General features: G+C 38.5%; 1 protein-coding gene across 36 annotated transcripts in view; it reads right to left on the bottom strand.

Annotated features, from left to right (window-relative positions):
- TCF4 (transcription factor 4) overlaps window positions 1-26,752 on the bottom strand; it is a 356,945-nt gene that overhangs the window by 49,224 nt on the left and 280,969 nt on the right. For all 36 annotated transcript variants that reach the window (XM_058692003.1, XM_058692006.1, XM_058692012.1 and 33 more), the window contains 2 exons: window positions 5,895-6,000; window positions 2,263-2,396 (listed from right to left, as the gene is read on the bottom strand). In XM_058692003.1, coding sequence (XP_058547986.1) covers window positions 2,263-2,396; window positions 5,895-6,000 — 240 coding nt within the window. The remainder of the gene's footprint in view (window positions 1-2,262; window positions 2,397-5,894; window positions 6,001-26,752) is intronic.

Below are 26,752 nucleotides of genomic sequence, written 5' to 3'. Positions count from 1 at the left end.
ACAGATAAATGACATTACAAAGATAGCATCTGATACAACCTGTTGGTCTACTCCTTCAAATAATCTTTCTTCCTGGGTTGATAATATTGTTTTGGTTTTAAGGTTTCCAACAAATTTTTTTTCTAAAAGGAATGTAGTTGGTTTCCTTTTTAAAATTACACTTTTTATGCATTTGAGCATTTTTTAAAGATACCTCCGCCCATGCAGTGAATTCGGGATAAAATCAAACCACCTACATCAAAATTCTACAGCATGACAGTAAAAGAAGAAAAGAAAGAAAGAAAGAAAGAAAGAAAGAAAGAAAGAAAGAAAGAAAGGAAGAAAGAAAGAAAGAAAAGGAAAGAAGGAAGGAAAATATCAAATGGACAACTCTTAGAAGAACTGACATTCCATGTTATGTTAGTTAATACTGCCAAATCTTTTATTTGTAATCAAAATTTTCCTTGCTCACAGGACACATGAAGTTTTGGTCATGAGTTCCTTAGAGAAGTGGAAAATGATGATAGGAAATAAGGATGTTGGCCAAGAAGAAATTCTAGTATAGTAACAGTTGATATTTCTCTAAGTGTTTGTTCTAATACCTGAAAGGAGGGGAGAGAAGATGAAATTTGCAAATTATTTACTATTTACTGAAGATGTGCTAAAATTTGAGACAGTTTGATTTACAGATGATATAAACTTGGCAGATGCTATCAAAAGGCCAATTCCATCTCCATCATGTGCCTCTCCTCAACAGACAGGCTAACTGACCACAGTATCTCTATCACTAGGATACTAACTAAAGAGGTATTTTCAAAGATATCAGAAACTGTAACTTCTGGAATGTTTTTATGTTGTCAGAATAGTACAGAAGTCACCTTTTCTTTTTTTTTTTTTTTTTTTTTTTTTTTTTTTAAATTTTTTTTTTCAATGTTTTTTATTTATTTTTGGGACAGAGAGACACAGAGCATGAACGGGGGAGGGGCAGAGAGAGAGGGAGACACAGAATTGGAAACAGGCTCCAGGCTCCGAGCTGTCAGCACAGAGCCCGACGCGGGGCTCGAACTCACAGACGCGAGATCGTGACCTGGCTGAAGTCGGCCGCTTAACCGACTGCGCCACCCAGGCGCCCCAGAAGTCACCTTTTCTATATCTCTAATGGTTAAGCAAAAGAGAGGACAGACCACAGAAATCCAGAAAGTACTATTTCTTATAGCAGAACAGAGAAAGACACATGAATCTGGTGTTAGGAGAAGAGAAAGGGGCAATTTCAAGACGAAGAGTAGTGACACAGGTACCAGGAAGGATCACTGGATAGGCCATATCCTTTTTGTATCTGTAGGATTACAGCTTCATACATTTTTAAAGCTATATTACTGCCCAAGGGGCTCAGTCCCCACCTTAAATGCATCTCAAACCTAACTCATGATCTAGAAGCAGCCTTTCCTCCACATAATGATAGACTTAAGTTCATGAGTGGATTCTGGGCTGTGGGAGTTTTTGAGGCTAGAAAAGATCAGATGATCAGATGAACGCTGCTTCCTTCAAGATAAAGGGCCACATTAGGATAGATGAGTGTAGGCAATGGGTGGAGTGGCCACTCCGGTAATGAAAACAAGGTAACATTCTACAGCTCAGCACTTTTCAACTGAGTAAGGCAAGGGAGCATCAGGGGGAGGTTGGGGAGTATGGAGTTATAGCTAAGCTACTGAACATTGGGAATCCGATCTATACGGAAACCCCATGGTTGCTGTTTCTAGTGGACTGTATGGGAAACAGGAACTCTTTCCTCTGGGTGTGGCACCAAGGGTCAAAGCTGTCACCAGGGACAGAAGCCGGAAAGAGGAAGTGGAAAAGCCCATGGGAGATACAGGTCACCTACTCTGAGTCTACTGACTGTCACCCTGCCCCCTGCAGTATATTCTTCAAAACTACAGACAGCAAATAAAAAAAATAAATAAGTAAAAGGATCCACCATAGCTGAAATTCTGCAACTCAAATGCAGTGGATCTTTATGTGCCAAAGGAGCCTAACACTGTCGTCAAGAAAGCACAGAATAAGACACAACAAACAGAAGAACAATAGCAAAGAGAATCCAGAAAGGGCTTACAAAGGTGTTCTGATTTAGGTAGGTCTTTGATCACAGAAACAATATAAGACTGATGGGTGTATGCCACTTTTACTTTCATTTACAGAGTCCCTGTGTGCACGCATGGAAAGACAGAGGATGAGAGTTCAGAAACTAGCTGTGTTGTGTCCAGAATCATGTAAATCTGCCCTTACCAAACGTTCGTGTGGATGCAGGCTACAGTAGCTGCTAGACTGTGGAATATGAGAAGAATTGCCCAACATTCCTCCGTAGCCAGGCTGATTCATCCCACTGGAGGAGCTCCAAGGGTCACTGCTGTGATGGCCATCTGTAAAAGACAAAGAACACCATGACTTTTCTGAGGCATTCAGCCTTGCCTCACAGAATAGGGTTTTTTCATATACTTGAAAATGGCTGCCTGTTGTGTATCTGTCTTTGTGCTGTTTCACTGATTACATCAGGAGACAGTCAGCCTCATTTTTTCCCAAGTGGTTCTATATCGCCAAACAAATGTAAATATTTACCATAGGCAGTGTTCTTAGTAAAAATTCAGCTATAAACGAACAACGCAATACATTTCTATGTAGAATTATGTCAAGTCTGCAAGGTAAACAGTACTAAAGAAAACATTTCTTAGAAGTTCCCTGACCTCTTTTTCTACAAAAACTAAAAGTGAAATTGTGCCTAAATTTCATGGTAAAAATAAAATTCTTGACACATTACAGAGTTGATAACTTCACAAGTTTTAAAAGCATATAAAGAAATTAGTAATAATGAAAAAGACCATCTCAGACTTAAGAGATCAGATTTCTTTCTCGTAACATACATAGAATTAATGTTGAAATTGCATTATGAGTTAAAGGGAGCAGGATTCTCAGATATATAGTTCTGAAATTTCTTTTGGCATATAGTTCTATAGGTATCTTAAGCTTCAGTAGCCATTGAAAGGGTACACACCTATCATAAGTTAAATATTATGCTACAGACAATTTTGAGAGGTTCTGGATTTTATAAAACCGTAAGTTAAAAAGAGGTTTAAAATGATACAGTCATTATATGAAGTACCTTTCAACATTAAGTTAATTTTTTGTTAACACCATATTAAAAACATTTTTATAGGTTCTTTTTCTTTTCTGGGTCTACTGGCCTAGAGGTTACTACTAGAGGTCACTAATGTTTGGCTGGGTTTCTCAGATGAAGGTGGCCGGTGGGGGTTGGAGGGGTGGAAACCTATGTGGTTGCTGAATTCAAAGTTTCCCTTCTTCTAACAGTTTAACTAAAATTATTGAACATCAGCTGAATGTGGGACCATCAGCTAGGTCACAGCACGGCCTGTTCTGCCTCCTTGAAAATAAGATTATTTTAACATCTGTATGTGTTATCTAATAAAAACCTTTTGCAAATTTAAGCAATACATTAGTTAAATCTGCCACCATACACCACAAAGCTCTTTTTCACTGAGATTTTAAACGCAGAAATTAGAATTCCAAAAACTGGAATAGTTTAAGGACAGGGAGGAATGATCAATAGACTTCTTAAAAAAAAAATCATGTCTGTGATGTTGACAACTCAGGAGTTTTAATTAGAGGGTGGAAGTTCAAGTGAAAAATGAGAGGTCACATAGTAGTGAGTTTGAGATATGCTCCTGCCAGTCTCTAAATATCTTTCACCTACACTGTATGTCTCTTTAAGCCCTGAAACCTCAGGGCACCATATGCCCCCCTCACTGCAGGAACCGGATGGGATACTGTTTCTGCGATGATAATGTGAAAACACAGGACTTTCAAAAAGTTATTATTCATGTACTGAAGACTCAGCCTTCAGACAGTGGAAGTTTAGATGTCACCTTAAATTCAAATATGAAGTTAAGGCCCTAACATTTCAAATAGATGGCATCTATGACAAATAAATTGAGAATGTGTATCACTGAACGAGAGTCTCCTGAAACATTCTGACAACATGATGCAGTATACGGAAATACATTTAGGATTTGTTAACACACAACACTCTACTTAGTGCAGTCTTATAAAAATACGTACTTTACATAAATTATGCTTTTCACAGTAAATTAATATTTATCACATCCCATGATCTGGCATAATGTTGTTTGGAAAGAATAGAATTAGATGTGTGCAAATTAATTGTGCTCATCATAAATGTCAACTCATTTTTTTTTTTTTTTTGCCTTCTTGGGCATTCATATGCAGAAAAGCCAAGTTTGTTCCCCGTATTTTGCGTGGTCTGCTATCCAGAAGAGACCGCTGTTTTAATCTATCTGACCTCCCATGCGGCGTGCTGTCTATGCAACCACCGTCCTGAAGGCAGACAGAAGAAATCCATCCTGCCAATTTTCTCGCTGAAAAACTGCTTTGAGTGATGAATCACTCCAAGCACCAGTGGTATGGTTTCTCCGGTGGGTCATAAAAGAGGGGAGCTGATGCCTAAGTGGCTGCTTGTTTACAGCAAACGGGGATAAGGCTTTTGTCATGGCAGAGGACACACTGAAGTGACATACCCTGTGTCCCTTGGTGAGTTACACCTAGGACAGGTCACAAAGATAAAGGACCCTTCTGAACACGAGCTCTATTATGTGTGGAACAAATTCTCTCCAATCCTAAGAGACCCATTCAATTCAATTTCATAGATTTTCCATGGAATTTCACATGTGAACTCACAACCTAAAAAAAGCTAACACTCTGAAGGACAAGAAAATAAAGCCCTTTTAATCAGAATGATTTTGAGTGTGTCCACTGCAAGCTAAGTGAGACACTTAGCTGCCCCCCCTTGGTCTCACTGCTCCAAGGGCGCTCCCCTTCCCATGATATGGCCCTTCCCAGAGTAGCATGGAAAGGAAATCCCATGGCACTTTGCCAAGGCACACTCAAAAAAGGTTTTTACACCCAGGCAGGAAGAGTTAAAAGTTCTGCATACAGGTACAAGAGTTCTTGGCAAACTCCATGTCTAAATTTCAGAGTATTAACTTGGCAACAAGATCATCACATTTTGACAACAAGTGTCACAGGCTTACTGGGGACAAAGCCTTAGGTGCATCTCTGGACAGTCTATTCTTACAGGCAGGTGCTGTCACTCTAACCACCTCAGTCTTTTCCAAGCAGCAGTGGCAAGAGTATAAGCTCAGGGGGCACACATCCACGTACAGTTAATTCAATATACTGCACAACTGAAAGTAAATATACTTTATCTACTGTGAAACTGTAATTTTCTAAAACTGTCTGGGAAAAAAGCTGGGTCTTTTACCCAAAATCAATTTGCATGTTGGGATGGAGCTTTCACTGTGTAATGAAATCATACTCCAGTCTTCAGATAGGTTTGCTTCACCTTAAATGGTACTCTTGTTCTTACCTATAAATTAATAAGTGGCTGAAATTTTTATATGAAGTTATACATAAGGACAATTTGTTCCCAGCTGGCTACATCCAGGATGCTCAAAATACACACTGAACCAAAACACTTCCAAAAATACACATACGTTCTTCTTGGGGGAGTGAAGACACTGAAATGATCCGTCAGGAAGACCATCCCCGTCAAAGCATCAGTTCTAAGTGAAGCCAAACAGTTTTATCTAAACTCATCATTGCTCAAAGGGATTTAACTTAAAAAATAAGTCTTAGTAGAGTTTTAATTAATTGATTCATTTTTAATGAATTCAATTCCTAAGAAGAGCATGGCCTTCAATATTCTCTGCTTGCCTAGTATTCCATTTTCTTGAGGATCCGTTCAGCAGTCTTTTGCCCCATGCATGACCTGAGAAGACCTGGGGAGATTCTGCCCAGTGGATTTCCCCGCAGAAGAGGCAGCATCTTACCCTGCATGAAGAAGGAGCTAGGGAAAGTGCTGGCTGCTGGTTTCGAGGAAGGGTAGCCTGGCGAGTCCCTATTGTAGTCGGCAGTGCTTGCTGATGGAGCATAGACCTGAGGAAGGAGAGACAATTTAGTTTTCCTTGCTGCATTGAACAAAGCACCTCAAGGTCCATTACTTGAGAAGAAGCAGGCACTAAATGCTAAATTTCTATCATGTCCATCCCAGATCTGTCAAACCCTAGAACACTACCCCTTCCAGAATACAGAAAAACCATCACCACCACCACCACCAACAAATGCTGAGTATATTTGTGTGACTGGAAAACCGGGGGGCGGGAGGGGTGGATATTTTCCAGTCGTAGGCAAGAATACCGTGAACTATGTCTTGTTAAATGTATTATATAATACCCACAGGGCTGTCCTGTCCAAGCATCCTTTTTTTTTGTTTTTAAACATAGACAGCCTCTGAGCACATGAAAGGTGAAAACAGAAGGGCATGCATCAAGCCTCTCCCTTTTACTTGAACTTTGAATTAAAATTTTTACTTCTAAGAGAAAGAGACAGAGACCCAGAAAACGAATACACTATCCAGACCACAGAAAGTGACAAATACATCTTGGAATATTAAATTCCCATAGTGTCAGCTTTTTGCAGAGCTGCATGAAAAAAGACCATTAAAAGCCCAGATCTACATAGACCACCAACAATCAGCATGTACACAGGAAGGGGGGGGAGCACTCCTTTATAGCTCTTATTATATTTGTGTGTGCAATAAACTTAAAAAAAGTGTGCCAAAATCCTAATTTACTGAACATTCGTTTACTAATACTCATGAGAGTTGGAGAACCAGTCCTTTATAAAAATAGCCTGTGTATTTTCTTGTTTAGGTTTCCTTTAAAGAAGAGAGCATAGTGGAAAAGCATAAATTCATAAGGTATAGTTTAACTTTAATTGGTTCCCCCCTTGCCTTTTCTGCTAAATATAATTTTTTTAAATCCCTGTTTTCTTTTGCTCCAAAAGTTCCTCTCTCCAGATGGTCGGAGAGACTGAAACACTGTCATCCTCTTGATGAAAATGGATACCTTCCTGCCTCCATTTTGAAGCAGGCAGAGGCTCACAAAATTGGCAGAGAGCCTGCAGTGATATTCACAGGTCACAGCAAAAGAAAGAGAAATTCACCAATAAAAAGGCAACTGCAGAGTTACCAAAAAATACTCCCATTTTTTTTACAGTGCACGTCGAATAAACACCCTAAGAAAAATTATATAATTGCTCTCGGAACACCATGAATCACAAACTAAGCATTAATACAAGGTTTAGGATTTCACAAAGGATAGGTCCGCAGAGACAGATGTGGCAAAATATGCATACACATACATACATCAAATAAATGCTACATATGCCCCACAGTGCCCTTGAAAATTGGGAGGTCCTGGAGATGGAACAAAACAAAAACAAACCAGAAAAACCTAGGCACGCTTTAGAAAACGAGGAATTTTCCTAAGTCATAGAGGGATATAAGCCCCATATTACATGGGCTATACTTCACTTTATTTTTTAGTTCTCCTCACATTTTAAATATATAAATGTCTATTTCCTTCTATTTCCACAGAGCTTACAAAAAGGAAGAAATCTTCTCAATTATCTCTAAGAGACAAAGAATAAACCTTAACCCAGGAACCCCCAAACAAATCAATACCCTAAAGTTCTGTCAAGCGAAACCCAGCATTTTCTTGGGAACTATACAACTAATAAACCGTTTGGGAAATGCTACTGAATGTATTCAGAGGAGGTCTTGAGAGTAGGATAACAAGATGAAGGAAACCCTACTATCTAGAGAAAGGGGAAATTGAAAATCAGATCGCCTCTGTGATATTATCTATAGTACAGGCTGTTAGCCGGACAGCTGTTTGGCCATTGGTATTAATACAAGCTAAGTGTACTACGTATCACCCCCAAGTTTCAGAAATTAATGTATGTACTGTAAAAGTGAAAATAAACTGTGACCCACATTATTAAACCATCTTGTATTTGAAAACAATTGAAATAAGTTCTTCTAGGATTATATAGTTTAATTTTAATTATATTCTGCTACATTAACTTTAAACATGTCATGTATATTATTATGTCAACACCATGTGATGGCACCTAACAAGTTTCCCCTTTTTTCCCGATTTGGGCAGAATTGGTTGATATTTCTTCTGGGAGATAAGGACATATCTTTGGTAATTCTACTCATGTATAAGGAGGCTACTTGGACTATGAATTATGATCAAGTTCAAAGATCTAAGAATAAGATCATTTATTCAAAATTCTTAAGTACTGCCTGCATAAACAAGGGGCAGGCAGAGAGGGAGACAGAGAATCCCAAACAGGCACTGTCAGCACAGAGCTCGATGCGGGTCTCAAACTCATGAACTGTGAGATCACGACCTGAACCAAAATCAAGAGTCAGACACTTAACCGACTGAGCTACCCAGGCACCCCAAGACTCTTCACATAAGATGAAAATCTTATTAACAAGAAATGGACCATTGTTTATGGTAAAAAGGCATCTTTCCCACTTCAAGTGACCTTTAAGGTAAAGTGCCCTATAGAACTGTTTATATAAATACACCTTGCACAGAACTATTGTACTTTTTTTTCAAAGACTTTATTTTTAAGTAATCTCTACACCCAACATGCGGCTCGAACTCACAACCCCAAGATTAAGAGTCACATGCTCTGCTGACTGAGCCAGCCAGGCACACCTATACTTTTATTTAGTTCAGCTCCCCTCCTCCATTTTAATGATAACAAATTTGAAAATGGAATGGTCAAAGCAACCGCTCAAGATCTGCAATTTGCCCTCCATGCACAACTATCAGTGGCAGTTTATTTTAGGTTACTTTCTTTAAAAATAGTGGTAGAGGTGTAAGATGATATTTATGAAAACAGACTGATCATAATGCTCATACTTCAATTTATCCTAAATATTTTCATCTTTAGTAACCTGGATGACCAGGAAGCTGCTTCATTATTTTTACTTCAGTCAACTATTTTGCCAATTTCTCAATCAAAAGACTTCAAGGTATGGGTTTCAATAATGTATTTAATAGAGACACTAAATTCAATAAGAAAAGCTCACATACAACTGATTTTAATTATGCTATTTTAGGTAACTAGAAAGATGATTTGTTAACTAAATATATATATCTTTAATTTAACAGAACAACGCCAAACGTCCCAGATACCTTCAAATAGTTAGAATCATTTTAGTGACTAACACCAAAAAATCAGTCCAATGAAAAATGAAATAAAAATCCCAAACTCTAGTTAAGTATATTGAAGTGACTCTATCTATGAAACATCAGAAAAGTCTAAAGAGAAACAAAAATCTACACTTAGTTTTTCTCTGATAAGGCCGCTTAGATCAAGGTGACTTTTGACATTCTGATTCCTCCAAAGAAGTGTGAAATTTCTGTTGCAAAATTGGAAATGGGAAACTTGGCCCAAAGCTCATAGGCTGCAGCTCTTTTAGTGAACTATTTGTTGAATAAAAGCTTCATGGCAAACTAGTGGCAAAGTATAGTTTATGTTCAAATTTAGCACCATTATGTTTTCTCTTACATTTCCGAATTTAAAACAAAACCATGCATGCAGAAATCTGAGTTTAACAAATCTCTCTAGATAACACTAACCCCTGCACTAATAAAAATAAAAAAAAAAACATTTTCATACTATGTATTTGGTTTTTGTTGTACTTTGAGAAGTATTACTATATTATATTAGCAGTTCCATCCAATGTTCCTGGTTATCCTTTGCTCAGTCATCAAAGAAATAATACAGTACCTTCTTTTAAATAGAACCTTTGCCTGTTAGAAAAGAAAACCAATCCCTCCCCCTCCCCAATCAACCCTCAGTTTGTTCTCCACATTCAAGAGTCTCTTATGGTTGGCCTCCCTCTCTGTTTGAAACTATTTTTTCCCCTTCCCTTCCCCCATGGGTGATGGGCATTGAGGAGGGCACTTACTGGGATGATCACTGGGTGTTGTATGTAAGTGACGAATCACGGGAATCTATCCCCAAAACCAAGAGCATGCTGTTTACACTGTATGTTAGCTAACTTGACAATAAATTAAAAAATAAAATAAAATCTTCCATTGTAGAAAGAGGGGAATAAAAGCTAAATTTGGATTTCTTTCTTTTTCACTCTGCTCTGTAGCTTCCTCAGGGGTTACGCCACAAATTTACTAGCTTTATGCCATTGAAAAGTTGAATAATAATGCTGCTATTATGTTGATTATCTGAACAAATGTGACTTAGGAACATTAAGCCACCTTTTCTACATTAACAATCAACTAACTGGTAAAGGCAGGATTTAAGTGGGTCATCAGTCCATATTCTTTCCATTAAAAAAAACAAACACAATTTCTTGCTCTTAAAAGGCAAAAAGAGATATTTTATTTCATTAAAAATTTTTTAAACGTTTGTTTATTTTTGAGAGGGTTGGGGGAAATGGCAGAGAGATAAGGGGGCAGAAGATCCAAAGCAGGCTCCCTGCTGACAGCAGAGAACCTGATTTAGGGCTCGAACCCTCAATCCGCGAGATCATGACCTGAGCTGAAGTCAGATGCTTACCTGACTGAGCCAACTAGGCACGCCCAAAAACACATTTTAAATTATCAACACAAGGCTGTACTTTGACCATACTTTATAGAAATATTCTCATGGGGGTTTCATAATTACCTTTTAAGAAAGTAAAACGTGATAAGGCACGTTCATAGTAAAACCAATACATATTAATGTTACTTGCTTCCTGAAGTGGGAAGCTAAATTTTAAGGGGATAAAGAGAAGTGGCTACAGACCATGTGTCACGAGGCGTGTCAACTGAGTGGGGCTGGGTGATAACCACTGGGCTGTACAATGTACCTTCAAATTCCTTACCATTACTACCCCTTTGGGATTCTGCAAGAACCATCTGAACACAGAATTTTAACAGACTTTCAGGCCCTTAAAGAGAGTTGCTGTATGCTCCATAATGAGTAGAAAATAAAGCAGAATTATGCCTCAGATGCCCAAGTGCTAGCAGGGTTCACTTAGTAGTTTAGACCTTGGAAGATTTTATAAATATTCTAAACTGTGACAGTGAAACGTGCAAATGACAAGAGTTTATAGTGCGCTGTGTGTGATGTTCACAAACCTAGGCATATGCTTTGATGCTTCCCAGCATCTAATGGGGAAACATACTTAAAGGTAGATCAGCTCACTACTCAGACAACTGGGCTAGACTCTCAACTCTTACAATATTGTTTGAAAGACATGGGTCACACAGGAAGAGAAAAGAAAGCTTCAGGACAGTGATACCTCCACATTCAGAAGAGTTAATATGGACTCTGTAATCGTGCCATGTGACCAAGTGAAAGGTATGTTCCTAACTGATCCATAAAACAAGGGGAAGATGTACTTGAAAGAGTCTTCAGAGAGTGTAGAAAAGTCTTTGGCATAATAGTAGACATTATCCAGCTCTGGAGCTAGACCAACTGGGTTCAGATTCCAGCTCTCACAATTAATTGTGAGCTGGATGGTGATACCGTGAACCTCAAATTTTTTCCTTTGTGAAATGAAGTTACTCTTTTTGTGAGCATTAGAGATAACATCCGTCAAGCATAATTCTTAATCTGTTGTGGGCGCTCAATATATGGTATTATTATTTATATCTTGTTGTAAGTCCTAGTCACTGCTTAGTGCTATTTTTAAGAAGTGTCTAGAACAGTGCTATCCAGTATACTAGCCATTAGTAATATGTCGTTATTTGAATTAAGCTTAATTAAAATTACATGAAGTGAAATATCCATTCCCTCAGTCATGCTAGACATATTTCAAGCTCAACAGCCTTATGTGGTCACTGCTACCATACTGGATATCACTAGCATAGAACTTTCCTACTACGGCAGAGTGTTCTGTTGGGAGCACTGGTTTAGACCCATGCTTGTCTGTGAAGAGTCCTCCTGGGCCATACCCTCCTGGGTAGCATGTCACCCTCTGTTAGACTGCCTATTACAATAATGCCAGCCCATTTAAGAACTGATATTCTTTCCAGGCTGCAAGAACTAGAAGTCCTTTGGTGGACTAGCTACAGAAGCAACTTCTAGGTATCCCTAGTACGTAGCATATAGAGGGTGGTGATAAATGTTGATGTTACTGAATGGCAGGATATTTACGTTTTAGTTTTATTTATTATTTTTAGAGTTCCTTGTACTACTACATATTTTTTAAAGTCCTTTTAGAACCATCTGCCAAAATCCCTGCAAATTGAACCAAGTGGGACACGAGGCAAGAGTATCTGTGACTCTCGGTTTCTGGATGTGTAGGAAGCAGAAGAAATCCTTCAACTGCAATTCTGTCCTTGGCCCTTAGTGTCTTTGGCAAAGGAATTATAGTTAGACATGGTGTGATCACTTTTTCTAGATGATAAAAGTTGAACAGATGTTTAAGTTTTTCTGATCATGTGGTTTCACATTATTGGTAATTGGGTCCCTCTCTTCTACTCTCTCTTCATTTTTAATACTTTTTCTTTTTTTTAAATCTTTTTATTTGACTTTTTTTTACAGCTTCTCCTTTCTCTTTTCACCTGCTGCCCTCTGTCCTGTCTCTTAGCATCATATTTCTAAAGCTCAAATGCTTTCGACCTTATTTTACAAATGAGCAAAGGAAGAGGTCAATGGACAGAGCCCAGGGCCCCTGACTTTGCATCCAGTCCCCTTGGCACTCTCCTTTCTAAAGTCTTTTCTACCTTTATAACTTAAATATTCTAATGGGCAGTAAAATGGCATAAAAGGTTAATAAACAGATTCAAGTAACGGAATTGAGTAAGTTATTACAAGGTTTAAAGGCAGTTAATAATGCTCAAGGGCATATAACAGTCAGGCAGTAAATAATCCAAGAGTGCAAAAAACTAAAACCAACAGCAGACTATAGGAATAAAAATTATTTACGTGATATATTCTCAGAACAATACATACATTAAGTCCAGGAATATTTACCAATGGAAGAAATCCTACTTCATTTCCAGGTAATGGTTAAAAGCCAATCTGCATTGTTGTCACATAAATAGGAAATCTATTTAGAGATAACACATGAATGTCTGCAGTATATTGACAAACTGATGGGTATAAATAAATGGAAAAATTCAGAGGTGTAGGCTATTGAAACTGTGAAGCTTTTATGGCCATCTAAATCACTTGAAAGTTTTATAGGAATTAACCAAATAGTTCTAAATGCCCTAAAATAACTCCTAGTAAGAAGAATTTCTTTATTCCACAAACTATCTTTACTGGTAGTCATAAAAAAAAATCACATTTATCGAAATGTGTGAAACATACCATTAATGTATATGATATTCCTATTTCATTTTCACTAACAAGTAATTACCTGTTTTCACTCTGTCATATTGCATCACGAAGAGAATATATGATCCCCCTAAAAGAAATTCCTGAGTATGTAATATACTTAAGAACACAATTACTTTGAACATACATCTATACATTCCATCACAAACATCACATATAATTTTTCCATTTTCTACATGTCAGCTGAGTTTTGATGATCTGTGCATGATCAGATCAGTATATTAAATCTAAAGCTAAATCCTATAAATGAATTACAGCCAAGAGCTTGACTCTTCTCAGCCACCACATTTCCTTTTCCGGGTTAAGAAGTAGTAAAATTGTGAGAATTTTAATTCCCTTCTTTGTTTGTGTCTTTACCAATCAAATTCTGTAGCTGGAAGACATCACAAAGACCCAAAAGAAAGCCACAGGAAGGAGAACGAGGCGCTGAGCGATCCCTAAGGGTTCAGGCTCCAGAGTTGCATAAGCACGAAGACATGGGTGGCCCGCAGCAATGCCTTTCCCTACAAGTGCACCCCCTCTGCAGCAAGATCGGAGATTATACAGTGCAAAAGTGAGCTGGACCCAGTATTAAGCGTGCCTCCTGTGTGCAACCCCTGCCTCCCCTCCAGGAGCTAAGAAAAACCTGGTGTTCTTTATGGGCAGGCAGCTCTACCTTATTCTTTCTTTTCTTCAAATAAAAAGGCAAGGATATTCTTATATTTTTTTTATATAGCTAGCTGTAGTATATTTTTCAAATCTCTGGATCAAATTTCAAACTCTAAAAATAAAGGGAATCTATATAGCCTTTGACATGTATAAATATTTACAAGGGAGGAAAAAAATCCTGTTTCAACTTTTTAAAAAAGCACTAAGAATTACTAATAATTGTACAATAATATTATTGTAATTTAAATCTACATAGTGCTCTATTATTTTAGAAAGATTTTCAAGGTGTTATCATTGCAAACCTGAGATAGTTAAACACCCGGGAGAGGTATGATTTGGCTTACTCTGTTATGATCTAATAGATATTAAGTCATACATATGATCTATCTAGATCTATCATAGATACAGAACATTTGAAGTTTTTTAAATTTTTTATTTATTTTGAGAGTTCGGGAGGGGCAGAGAGAGAGGGAGAGAGAGAATCCCAAGCAGGCTCTGTGATATCAGCACGGAGCCTGATGCAGGGCTTGATCTCCCGACCGTGAGATCATGACCTGAGCTGAAATCGAGAGTGGGATGCTTAACCGACCAAGCCACCCAGGTGCCCCAGAACATTTGAGATTTTAAGGTGTTTCCACTTATTATCCTATAACCATCTCAGTAATATATGCAGGAGTTACCAAATAGAAACAAAGAAAAGAAGTAAAATCATAGCTTAACACCCTCCAGAAGTGGAAAAGGACCTGGTCCCAATGCCTACCAGACCAAAGCTCTTGTCACACTTGGCATGAGAAAATAATGTTGTTGATAAAAATAGCTAACACTGTACTTAGGATATGCCAGACACTATTCCAGAAAAAAAAAAGTACATGTACTCATTTTGTCTGTACACTAATATGGCTGTTGCATTATTGTCTTAATTTTACAAATAAGAATCTAAGAGAAGGTTAAGTAAGTTGCTCAAAGTCACATAGCTAGTTAAGTGGCAAAATGGGCAAAATCACGTAGTTCGGTTTCAGAGTTCGAACTGTAACTACCATTCTCCACCATTATCTCTTAGCAGCTAAGAATTCTTTCCAGGGTGTTCATGGACTTCCTACCAAAACCCAGCTTTGTGAATCCTGGGTCCCTTATCTATATGCCCTGACCGTTTTGCAGCCAGGGGGCTGGCTAACAGAATGCCTCTTTGCCTAAAGAGAAGAACACAAGGTGATCACAGTCCAGGGGGCACAAAGGAGGCTCCAGTGTGCTGCTTCAGGAGGACCATTCATCTGTCTTCCAGGCATGAAGCTGAGCAAAGAAGCAGCAGGTTATCAATACTTTTGTTCAACAGAACTGAAGTCAGAGAGAAGTGAAGTAATCTGCTGCCAGTTACACTGGCATTTAGCGGTGAAACCAGACCCAGGACTAAATACCAGGACACTAAACTGATAAAAAGCACCATATTATTTCTTACAGCATTCAAGTGAAGTGTTAATATAGTTCCGCCTGTGTGTACTAGCCTCTGGCTCCAAATACTTCTTTTTATTTTTACACCTGCATTTCTCTTGCTCTTGGCACGAAGTGAGCAGACACTGTATGTTTGCTATTACTTTCAACGTGGTATATCACAGGAATGCCCACTGCCAACATTCTGAGTACCTTGGCCCTAGCTGAGAATGCCTTAAACTGATTAAGTTACACCTGGCTAAAGATCTCTTGAAACACTTAATTGCACAAAATTTGGTCCAGGTGAAACCTGACGTCTTCCTGGTTACATTCCTTATGTTACTTATTCACATGGGACTTGGCTTCCTCACCAGGCTCAGGATTGGCACACATAAACGACTGTGGATGTTAAGTGCATCACAACTCTAATATGTTCCAAACACCTAACCAATTTGTTTCCAAGCTTTTATTTATTGACTGCTCACTGGAAATTAAAGGTAATGTTAAGAAGAACATGACTTCTAATTTCTATTAATTATTATTTCTACTTATTTTAAACCTTAAACAGATGTAACTGAATTATTTTTATCTCTACCGCTATCACATCAAATTCATGATTGTTCATTATTTCTAACAGATCACATCCCATTTCAACACTACTTTTTCTCTTTGGCAACCAGTTATGTGCTTTTTTTAAGACGACAGCTACTGTTTCTTTAGGAGGTGTTGGAACATCAAAATAGTGTTGGTTAAATACGCCAATAAATAGCTTTGTGACCTCTGAAAGCATTGTTTCGTCAATTAAATGAGGGCAGCATATCTTCCAGATGAAAACAAATTTTAGGATTCTAAAACAAAGAGAGAAATCAATTTGAGATTTATTCCAGTGTTGATTATTGTTTCTTCAATAGCCAACTGAATGCTAAGAAGGCCTGTTCAATATAGTTGACTGCAGAAACAACAAGGTTTAAACAAATATTATGAAAAAATGTGCAAGTGTGCTGTGTGTGTGTGTGTGTGTGTGTGTGTGTGGTACTGGGCATGAAACAGGCTCAAGTAGTGACTAAGTACATGCATGAATGAATGAATGAATGAATGAACACACTGAACACAAGATACATGCCAAACTAAGAATAACATCATAAAATAAACATTCATTGTTCTGCCAAAACAGATTTTCATACTCTTCTCTGTTTGAGGGGTGAAGACAATGATCTATAATGGCCCGTACTTAAGGGTTCTAAGAATATTCCCCATCCCTTTCCTTTTGAACTCAAGTTTATAGGTTGATGACTAAAGACTAGAGCTGATATCCTCCACTGGATGTTACTTAATAGATCTGTCTTTTAAAATGGGATGTAAGCTCAAATAAGTGTGGGTACCACTGGGATAAACAAGTAACTTCAATGCTGCAGACCTTAATCAACGAACATTACCATGAGGGGTAAAAACCTATATCCCTGGAAAAAGTCCCATGGTCACAAACCCATTTTTCAACATATTTCCAATCATCCTCCATCTCAGGAAATGTTATCTTCTGCTAGCAGCTGAGAATTCAACATGATGAGTTCTCAGATCTTTTCTCAAGAAGTCACTTTTGAAAGAATGCGAGAAAAGTGAAGAAGTTATGAGGGTACAGAGAGGGCTTTACAAGAAGAGAAAACACGACCAAAGAAAAATGCCAGTTACGTTATAGTTGGAACTTGCGCAACCTGAAAGTGCTATTCCTGTCCCTCCAATCCTGGGTCTTCAGGGCTGCATTTGTCTGTATTAAGCACAGACAATGGCCCGAGAGCCATCATTCCTAAGTACATGTTCCTTCCCAGGAAGCAAGAGGGATTAGAGAGAAAGTTGTGTCAAACAAAAGCTGAAAGACACTTTCAAAAGTAGAGACCCAACCAAGTAAGAATAAAAAGCCAGTAAGGCCAACGTTCTAACTGATACTACAAAGACAAGAGGAATGGTCAAAGAAACAATTCACAAAAGGGGATATGTACTTCTCTAGATACCTTCTTTGCTTGAACTTAACAGTGGAAAAGACAGTAAAGTTATATGATTGATCATTATAGAAAGTTAGTATCTTCATAGTGTTTTAAATTATAAAGACTTTCTGTTTTCATGACCTTAGTTAAGAATCACTTTGAGACAGGGGCACCTGGGTGGCTCAGTCGGTTGAGCTTCCGACTTTGGCTCAGGTCATGATCTCCTGGTCTGTGAGTTCGAGCCCCGCGTCGGGCTCTGTGCTGACAGCTCAGAGCCTGGAACCTGCTTCAGACTCTGTGTCTCCCTCTCTCTCTGCCCCTCCCCTGTTCATGCTCTGTCTCTCCCTGTCTCAAAAATAAATAAATATTAAAAAAATTAAAAAAAAAAAAGAATCACTTTGAGACAGATTATCTATCCAAGAAGTCAACCATCTCACCCATCTTATACACTGGGAGACAAAAGATGGGAGAGATTTTACATGACTGGATGGGGACAAAGGGGGAGCTATGACCTAGCTAGGGTTTTCATTCCAAATCAGAATTATTAGCACTTGATCAGAATGTCCTTCCAAATTGCCTACAGTCTAAGGAATCTGGATATCAAATTTCTGTATTAGTAAAGGAGATCTACTAATGTTAAGTCGAGTACAAGATGAACTCTATGCTGTGCTTGGTGCATCAGCTAAACCCTGGGTGCTTGAAACAGATGCCTTCATCTTCTGCTTGCTAAGAGAATTGTCACGAACAGTGAGTTTACAATTTGGTGAGGTTTTGAACAGGAATCATTGCCCTGGTATACTGTAAAATCATTACCCCAGCTCCCGTTTACAAAGGTGGAAAAAAAAAAAAAACATATGTTTTCTGTCAAAACATATGGCCCTGGGGCGCCTGGGTGGCTCAGTGGGTTAAGCGGCCGACTTCAGCTCAGGTCATGATCTCACGGTCCGTGAGTTCGAGCCCCACGTCGGGCCCTGTGCTGACAGCTCAGAGCCTGGAGCCTGTTTCGGATTCTGTGTCTCCCTCTCTCTGACCGTCCCCCATTCATGCTCTCTCTCTCTCTGTCTCAAAAATAAATAAAACGTTAACAAAAATAAAAAAAAAACATATGGCCCTAACTCCTTTCAACTAAAAACAACCACATGAAATAATTACCAAATCTATGACTCTGTGACACAGACTGAAATGAAAAAAAAAAAAAAATAAGTGTTCAAATTGTCAATGCCTCTGTCCAATCAACCACTTCTTTATCTATTATCCATTCAAGTACCTGCCCCTCTCTCACACACAGCTGCCAATATTTCACTGATGTAATGCACAGCAGAGATTTTAGCTAGCACAAGGCTAGGTGCTTTGATACATAAAAACAAACAAACAAGCAACCAAACGAACCTAGGACTCTAGAATTGTCATTAGGAGCCAGTCAGGAGAACTCTGATGTATAACAAGCAACTAGAAAACATGTGTAAATGACTAGTATTTATTATCCCTTTAGAACAGGGTTATTCAAAGAAAACTTCTTAAAGGAAATGGGGGGTTAATCAAGAAGGGCAATAATATTCCTGAAAGGGGACTGGGCAACAGAACAGATTACCACCAATAAATAGTGCATCTCTTCAGGCACATTTAAAATAGAAGTGACTGTCTCTAATATTTGAATTTCAGACATTTTTTTTCATTTGATCTAAGTTTTCTTGATTTTAAAGATACACAGTTTAATGATCTGCTACTGGCTACCTCAAATAATTTTTCTGGAATAATAAGGTCATAAATAAATATAAACAACAGTAATTACTTTAACAATAAAAATTACAGTAAGAATGCCCCTTTGATTTTTTTTCCCCAGGGAAAAAAAAGCCTTTGATAACTAAATTACTTAGTTCAATACTTTTGAATCTTCAAAACTAGAAATGTAAAATCCAGATGATCGTTTAATATTAAGATACGGGAAGCAGTTTAAAATTCTCAATGTTAAAGAAATTAATGAGAAACTTTTTTTACAAGAAGAGGAACACTGCAGTTTTCCATAATAAAAAGGCCAACAATTGATTTTTGTCTTTTTTTTTCTTCCTTGATAAATTAGTATCTAATGAGAATTTGAGAAAAATACAGAGAAATGTTAAAAAGAAGCAAGAGGATATTTCCTTTTTTCTTTTACCTGCCAGAGAAACATCCATTAAACATACAGTTCTTTGCTTATATAATGAGGACCCATTAGGTCCTTTGACTGGAACTTCCCAATGCTAGGTAGACCTGGAATTTCCTAATCTCTACATAGATGGATTATGTCTCTACCATGTATGTATTTGTGCACGCCTGCGTGCATACCTATTTGTGTCAATGATAATATTACAGGTTTGTAAGACACAGCAGCAGGGGGATGGGAAGGATCTGTTTAATGAGTACAGGGTTTCCTTTGGGCATGACGGCAATGTTCCGAAACTAGACAGAAGTGGTCGCTCAACATTGTTAATGTATCAAATACAACTGAACTGTTCATTTTAAAATGGTTGATTTTATGTCATGTGAATTGCACCTCAACGAATGCAAACAAAACAAAACAGAGTAGCAAGCTCATAACAAAATATTCGTGAGGACCTATCTGTAGGGAGATGGTATTCCAGTAGTAGAGAGGACCAACAGGGTCAAACTTCCTAAGTGATATGCCTTGTCATCAGTTGCTAGATGGAAAACTTAGGTAAATAACGTAGATTTCTTAGGAGACGAGGCTGTCCTTCCACTGAAATAAAAACTGCGCTCTTATCAAAGTCACTCATGATCTCTTTGTTAGCAAACTCAATGTTCTTCATTCTACCAAGATGCACTTAGGGCTTCACGGGAGCATACATATGTCAAACTTCTCAAACTGTACGTTCAAATATGTATGATTTGTTGTATATCAATTATACTTCAGTAAATCTGTTAAGGAAGTTTTTAAAAAAGAAGGTGAACTTAAGATTCTCTTTCATTGCCAAAATATCTTAAGTGAGTTAACTAGCTATAAATAATGGTCTCCAATGTGCTCTAAGGAGCAAGAGACCATCTTTCCACTTTTGATTCTATCGCTCATTAATTGACTACAGGTAGGTCATTAACCTCTCTTTCAATCTGATGATATTTCTTTGGTAAACAGAGATAATAACATCTGCTGCTACACAGAGATGCGGTACAAATAAAACAAGATCATGCACTGAGAAAACACCTTGAAAAAGTATGGACCTCAAGGTATCTAATTTGTATAGCATGTTCAGCGCCCTAAAGACACTTGCAGTATTTTTTGATGGTGATGAGTCTGTTTTCTTTAATGGAAGACTTCTGAATATGAGAACAACCTTCTTAATATGAGAGCAATATGAGAGAGAGAGAGAGAGACAGAGAGAGAGAGAGCAAGCCCGTATGCATGAGAGTAAGTGGGGGAGGGGCAGAGAAGAGAGAGAGAAACCCAAGCAGGCTTCGAGCTATCAGCACAGAGCCTAATGCTGGCTTCGAACTCACGAACCGTGAAATTATGACCTGAGCTGAAATCAAGAGTCAGACGCTTAACCGACTGAGCCACCCTGGTGCCTCAAATATATTTCACCTTCTAAACTTTCCCAGCATTTTACTTTAGAAATGTGTGAATTTTAGGAAGAATAGAAGTCATTTTTCCAATAAAATGCTATGGGCTCTTTAGGGGCAAAGGATGTAACCTGGAGCACATTGAAGGCAATGGCTTGACCACAGCAGGTGCCAATAAATAGTTACTGGGCAAACAAGGGAAACAGCCAAAGTAAAAGAGGACCAATTCTTTCCTTCACTTACAAAGTTTACATCGCAGATTTTTAGCACTGAAGCGCCTTACACAAATATATATCTCAGGTATCTCTGTTGAGAAAAATCATCCTCTGAATCACGAATGGCTTCTTCAAGGTACTGTACATGAGGGTGCACCTCTGGCCTCACAGCAAGAAGAGGACATCATACGGAGATAACATAGATGTGAAAGATACGACACTGTAGTTGCACAGACGTCCATCACCGGATGTGCAAAACTTCAAGGAACTCATCCATGTAGAATTTATGAATATCGCTGACTTGCTCTACTTGTGATACCTGTTTCTTAGTTTCTGGGTCCAGATTTTAAAAATAAAGATTGCATGAAACTATAACAGTCAGTCCATGCCTTTAATTCTCCAAAAAAAGGGTGAGAAACTTAAAGAGAAGTCACAGGCATGTTAAGAGCACACATCACCTTCAGTGGGGTTTTCCATCATTTCCATTTAATAGGAACCTCTAAACAGACTGGACTCTGAGAGAGGCATAACTCAAAATACAAGCCTCAAGCTGCACTCACCTCTTTAAAAACTCTCCCTTTCCATCTGCCATATGATTTGTCCTGTCTTTATGGCTCTGTTCAGATCTGTTTCATCTCACTGGTTTGTATGGCTCACTTTGCCCTTTGCATGTCTTCTATCTTGCGTTACTGTCTTCTGTTTTATATTTATGATCTGTTTTCCCAAATATGTTCCAATTCCCTGTGGTGTGTGTGTCTCATTCTCCTTTCCTTCTCTCTCTCTCTGGTAGATAAAGATGCTTGATGCTCATTTTCTGGTGGTGGTGATGATGACAGTGACCACGATGATGGAAAAGCAGCCTGCCATGCCCTTTCTCCACCTCTACCCTCCCTCCACACCCACTACCCAGCAGAACTGCTCAAGAGCTCACGGATGCTGCAGCCAAAGGTCACTATTGTCTCTCAGCAACATCTGACACCATTCACTTCTTCCTCCTTCTAGTGAAATGTGCTTCCCTTGGCTTTGCTGACTAGGTTTTCCCGGTGTTCCTGCTATCCCTCTGGACTTCTAGCTTCAATGACCTCTTGGGCATACCCATTCGGAGGGCTCCTTATTACAGTCATGATAAAATCTCAACTCCTTCATAGGGTACACAAGGCACTTTATGATCCAACCACTGTTGATCCTTTCAGTCTCTGTTATCCTCTGGCACCATGAGCTCCAGTCAGGTAACAGTATATGCCATGCTCTTCCTTGGTCCATTTATGACCTTTACATTTTGCTGCTTAATACCCATTCATTCTTGGACCTCACTTCCTCTAGGTCAAATGTGGGACAGGTGTCCCCTCCTGTGTCCAGCTCTGGCTGGCTGTGCTCCCCCAACAGTGCATTATCAAACTACATTTTGCCGGCCCATTTCCTTATCTATCTCATGTCTGTCTTGTTTAGAGCTATATTCCAGCACCTTACTCATGGGAGGCACTGAAGCTTCTTACCGCCATTTGAGTGAAGGAGTTAGGAAAAGTACATTAAAATGTTTTTTTCAACAATCAAAATAACTTCCCGAAATAGGAAAGATGAAACCCACCACCTCTCTAAAACTTCAAACTGATCATCTCAGATGATGGTGCTAGTCCAAAGAACAGATACAAGATTTTGTCCAAGTACACGTCAATGCCTTACCTTCAGTGGGAAAAGCCTGAAGCTCTGGCTGGTTTTGTTCCCTAAATTCCTCTGTGTTCTGGTCCCGTACTTAAAGCCAGATGCCAAAGAACAAGATACCAAGAAGAGAGAATAAGAGGTCTCTAAGGTCTCTGCAGTGGTCCCAGGACTTAGAATCCCTAATGCTGGCTCCCTTGAGTACATTGTGGAAAAGAGAAGGCAAATTTCTACCACCTACAGAGAAGGCCACGGAGCTCAGGCATGAAAGAATGGGACTCTGAGCTTGGTAGCGTATGGTCGACTATTACCATAATGCCAAGAGGGTACCATTCGTCTTCAGGAGGCTTTTACCTGCAGCAGTTTATCACTTTGATTTAACAGGCAACATCCATTTCTGGGCCAGTTTTTTTTTTTTTTTTTTTTTTTTTAAATAAGGATGCTTTTCTTCTGTTGCACAACAGTCACACCAAAGGGAGCCATGCCAGTATGACTGTTCCTAAAGGTGCGGTGATCTGTGGTGTTTTCTAAAAGAGTCGGTTGTGAACCAAGTGAGTGAGAAAATGCTAAGATTTGCATTTTCTTGGAATTTGATGCTATTTTTGAGCTTCTAATTGAAAAAACTTAAACTGTGAGTAATTAAGTATGGGGAAGCACACCAAAGGTGGCTCAGAGTTAGGCACATGGTAAACCGATTTGCCATTGAACTGGGAGGCTAAGATTTGGGGTAGGTGAGCGGAGCCATGCCTTGTGTTTGTTCAGTGTCTCAAAGTAGTTTTCAAATGTCATGGGCTCAGCAAAACCCGAAACACATTTTCCCAGCACTTCTATTTTTCAACCCATGTGTATTTCGAGAGGCGCTTCATTCATATGCTTCTGATTTATTTACATGCAAGTCATCAGAACGTTGTTTTGTGCGAACTATCCAATGTCCAGGAAGCCTGCTGAGCCTTCCCTTTGAGGTTTTTTTTTTTCCCTTAGGATCAGGAAGCCATGATTTACAAGTAGGAAAAAAAAGAAAGAAAGAAAGAAAGAAAGAAAGAAAGAAAGAAAGAAAGAAAGAAAGAAAGAAAGAAAGAGAGAAGAAAAAAAAGAAAGAAAAAAAGAAAAATAAAAGAAGCTCATCAAAATCCCCAATATTTTTTCCTCAAAGGTTCAAATTTTGTTCAAAAGGAGGTGGTGTAAACTGAGTACAATTCTGTAGCTGGCAGACTTCGCAGTTTCCTGTTCCTAATTGACATCGCCCTTCTAGATGGTAGTAATATCTTCCTTGTGGACATAAAAGTGCATATTTGCAATGCATGAACAAGAACAGGTCCTAAAGAGAGGTGATGAGCTCTTCAAAGATTCAGTGAATGTGTTTTGCAACATGGTATCTGGGGCCAGGGAGGGGGGTCTCCACATCAAGAGAGAGGAAAGTAGTTATCACTTTTCCAGGAGAGTCCTGAGACAATGAGCACCATTTTTCATTCCACTAGGGACTTCCCAGGCATCCTCTGTCCTCAATTTATAAAAGTTACCCCATTAGGGGTATGTATGATCTGATAGTTGCTTACACACGTTAAAAAAATAACACCATAATATTATAAATGTTTCTCCATTTAAAGTAACTACAAACTTAAAAAAAAAAAAAGGAAAAGAAAGAACACTAGTAACTAGTAACACTTTTAGTACTACCAAGGAATGCCTTAGTTGGAGGATCCCTATATTCAGACTTTTGACAAAGCAGCTTTCTTTTTCTTTAATAAGGACTAAGATGTCAAGTATTAAGCACATGTAGGGTTCTGTTTTTTTTTTTTCTCCCATCTTTTAGGATCATTGGTGTCTATATAAATTTGGCCATTTAAAAAGATACTCCAAAATGTAGAAATATTTTAGAGGACTGGAATAAAGTTTCAACAGTGGGTAGTTTTTTTTAAAAAAGGAATTGTATATAAAAAGGTTGCTTTCTCTGTAAACTTACCTAGATTTCAGTCCCAAAACCAAATTAATGCTGGGCAAGGAGCATAAAGCTGGTATCTAACACTATCTCATGCCTCTGTAGTGCGCCTCTAAAATATAAACCCACATTTCCCATCAGACTCTTTGTCCTCTGTTGGGGGGATAGATTAGGAATGCCAGTTAATCTGAGCAGGGCCGGAAAGATTTCTACCTATGCTGCCTTTCAAAACTGAGATATCTCTCTTCCCTAAAACTCTTTTCCATTTTCCCATTTCAAAACCAGAATGGTTAGGGCTGAAAAGATTCAAAAAGTCTTCTCAAATCAAATATCTCCCCAGCACAGCTGCTGTTAAGTGACCCAACATGTTCTCAAACAGGCTTACAGCCCATACACTACATTATTTTGCTATGAGTCCTCACTACCATATATTCCAGGAAAGCATCAATTTAAAAAAAATAAAATCACCAAATTGGACTTCTCAATACATCGGTCTTTGAAAGCAGTTAATATGGCATGAGCAGCAAGTAGAAATGTTAAGTCTTAAGCTGTCAAACTGAATGGTGATTTAAGGTTATAATATGTGTCCAGTAACTATCAGTCAAATAACCAAATCTCCACTATTAAAATATATGACTGGAGCAAATCAATTAATCACTAGTTACTGTGAATTCAAACACAGCTCAGACGACAAAACTGTATTAAATTGTAGGAACATTACAAATAGCAAAATATAATCATTATCAAGACTGTTAAAAAAAAAAAGACAACCATATAGCAAGCCAATCTGTATGTTATAAGGAGAAATTTGGGTAAAGAAAAGGGTAGCCTTGGGCTAATATCTTAAGAAACAGCCAACTGCCATTGTAAAATTATGCTCTGTTTTATCTACAGAGTCTATAACACAGGTATCTCCCTATAATTTAAGTCAACAACTGAAGTTTTTAAGTTTTTACTGCCTTTTGATAAAGATCAGCTCTAATGTGGAAATAAATATGAAGAAGTGTGTCAAGTATTATGGTTAAGTTTCAATAGATGGCCTTCAGAATAATAATTCACCTTTAAATTTAAAAACCTTCCTGGGAGGACATATTTTTATGTTTTGGTCCTGATTTGTTGGTTTTCAGTTTAAAAGAAGGAGGATGCTAATAGAAACATTCACTCACAAGAAACCACGTTATCGTTTAAAACTATATAAATTCCTAATTGTGAGTAATATTTTGAAATGCAACAGCTGAAGTGAAAAAGTCATAGTCTCATGGGCTACCCATCTGTAGAACAGATTATAAGACATGTGAATTTGAGAGCATTATAGAAAAATGTTACTTGGAAAGAAAACATTTTCACGGGTAGCATTAAAAGTGTCTATAATGTTCTTTTCCCCTCTTTGCCTCTCTGTTCCCCAATACTAGACCTTCTCTTGGCAAACTCACAGATGCAATCCCTGCTGTGCAGCAGTAATGAGGAGCCTCCCTCTGGGTCCCCCCTACTGTCACAAATTTAGTAAGAGAGAAGTCACTGAGTATGAGAGGGATGGGTCTCCAACATCTCCCTTCCGAAGGGAAGTGCTCACACAGACCTACACGCCCCAAAGTGCTCCTCCTCTTATGGCTGAGATGTACAGGAAGACAGAACCTCACAGAACTCCTGCCCCTATACAGCATATGCTCAAACAAATTCAAAGACGTGTCCTGGATGCGCGCACACACACACACACACACACACACACTAATCTCTATTGCTGCCATTTTTCAGTGTCATTTCAATGTTTAACAACCTGAACTAATAGCCATTTTAAAACATGTCCCGAGCTTCTGGAGAGAACCCACTCCCTATCACCCATTTGCTTTTTAACTTTAGTATAATTCTGATCATCTTGATGGACTGACCTTCTCTGGGATTTTAACACAAGAGTGGACAAATTTTTGTTTGTTTGTTTTAATTGAAGGTCCTTAATATGGGCCACATGTTTCTGGCGGTGATTTGGAAGTACAGAGGAGGCAGGGGCAGGGAATTGGGAGTGGTAGAGGGTTGGGGAGGGAAGG

This window comes from Neofelis nebulosa, chromosome 11, assembly GCF_028018385.1.
Source record: "Neofelis nebulosa isolate mNeoNeb1 chromosome 11, mNeoNeb1.pri, whole genome shotgun sequence".
Classification (NCBI taxonomy): Eukaryota; Metazoa; Chordata; class Mammalia; order Carnivora; family Felidae; genus Neofelis; species Neofelis nebulosa.
Note: the sequence above shows the minus strand (reverse complement) of the source record. Positions and strands in the feature narration are given on the sequence as shown.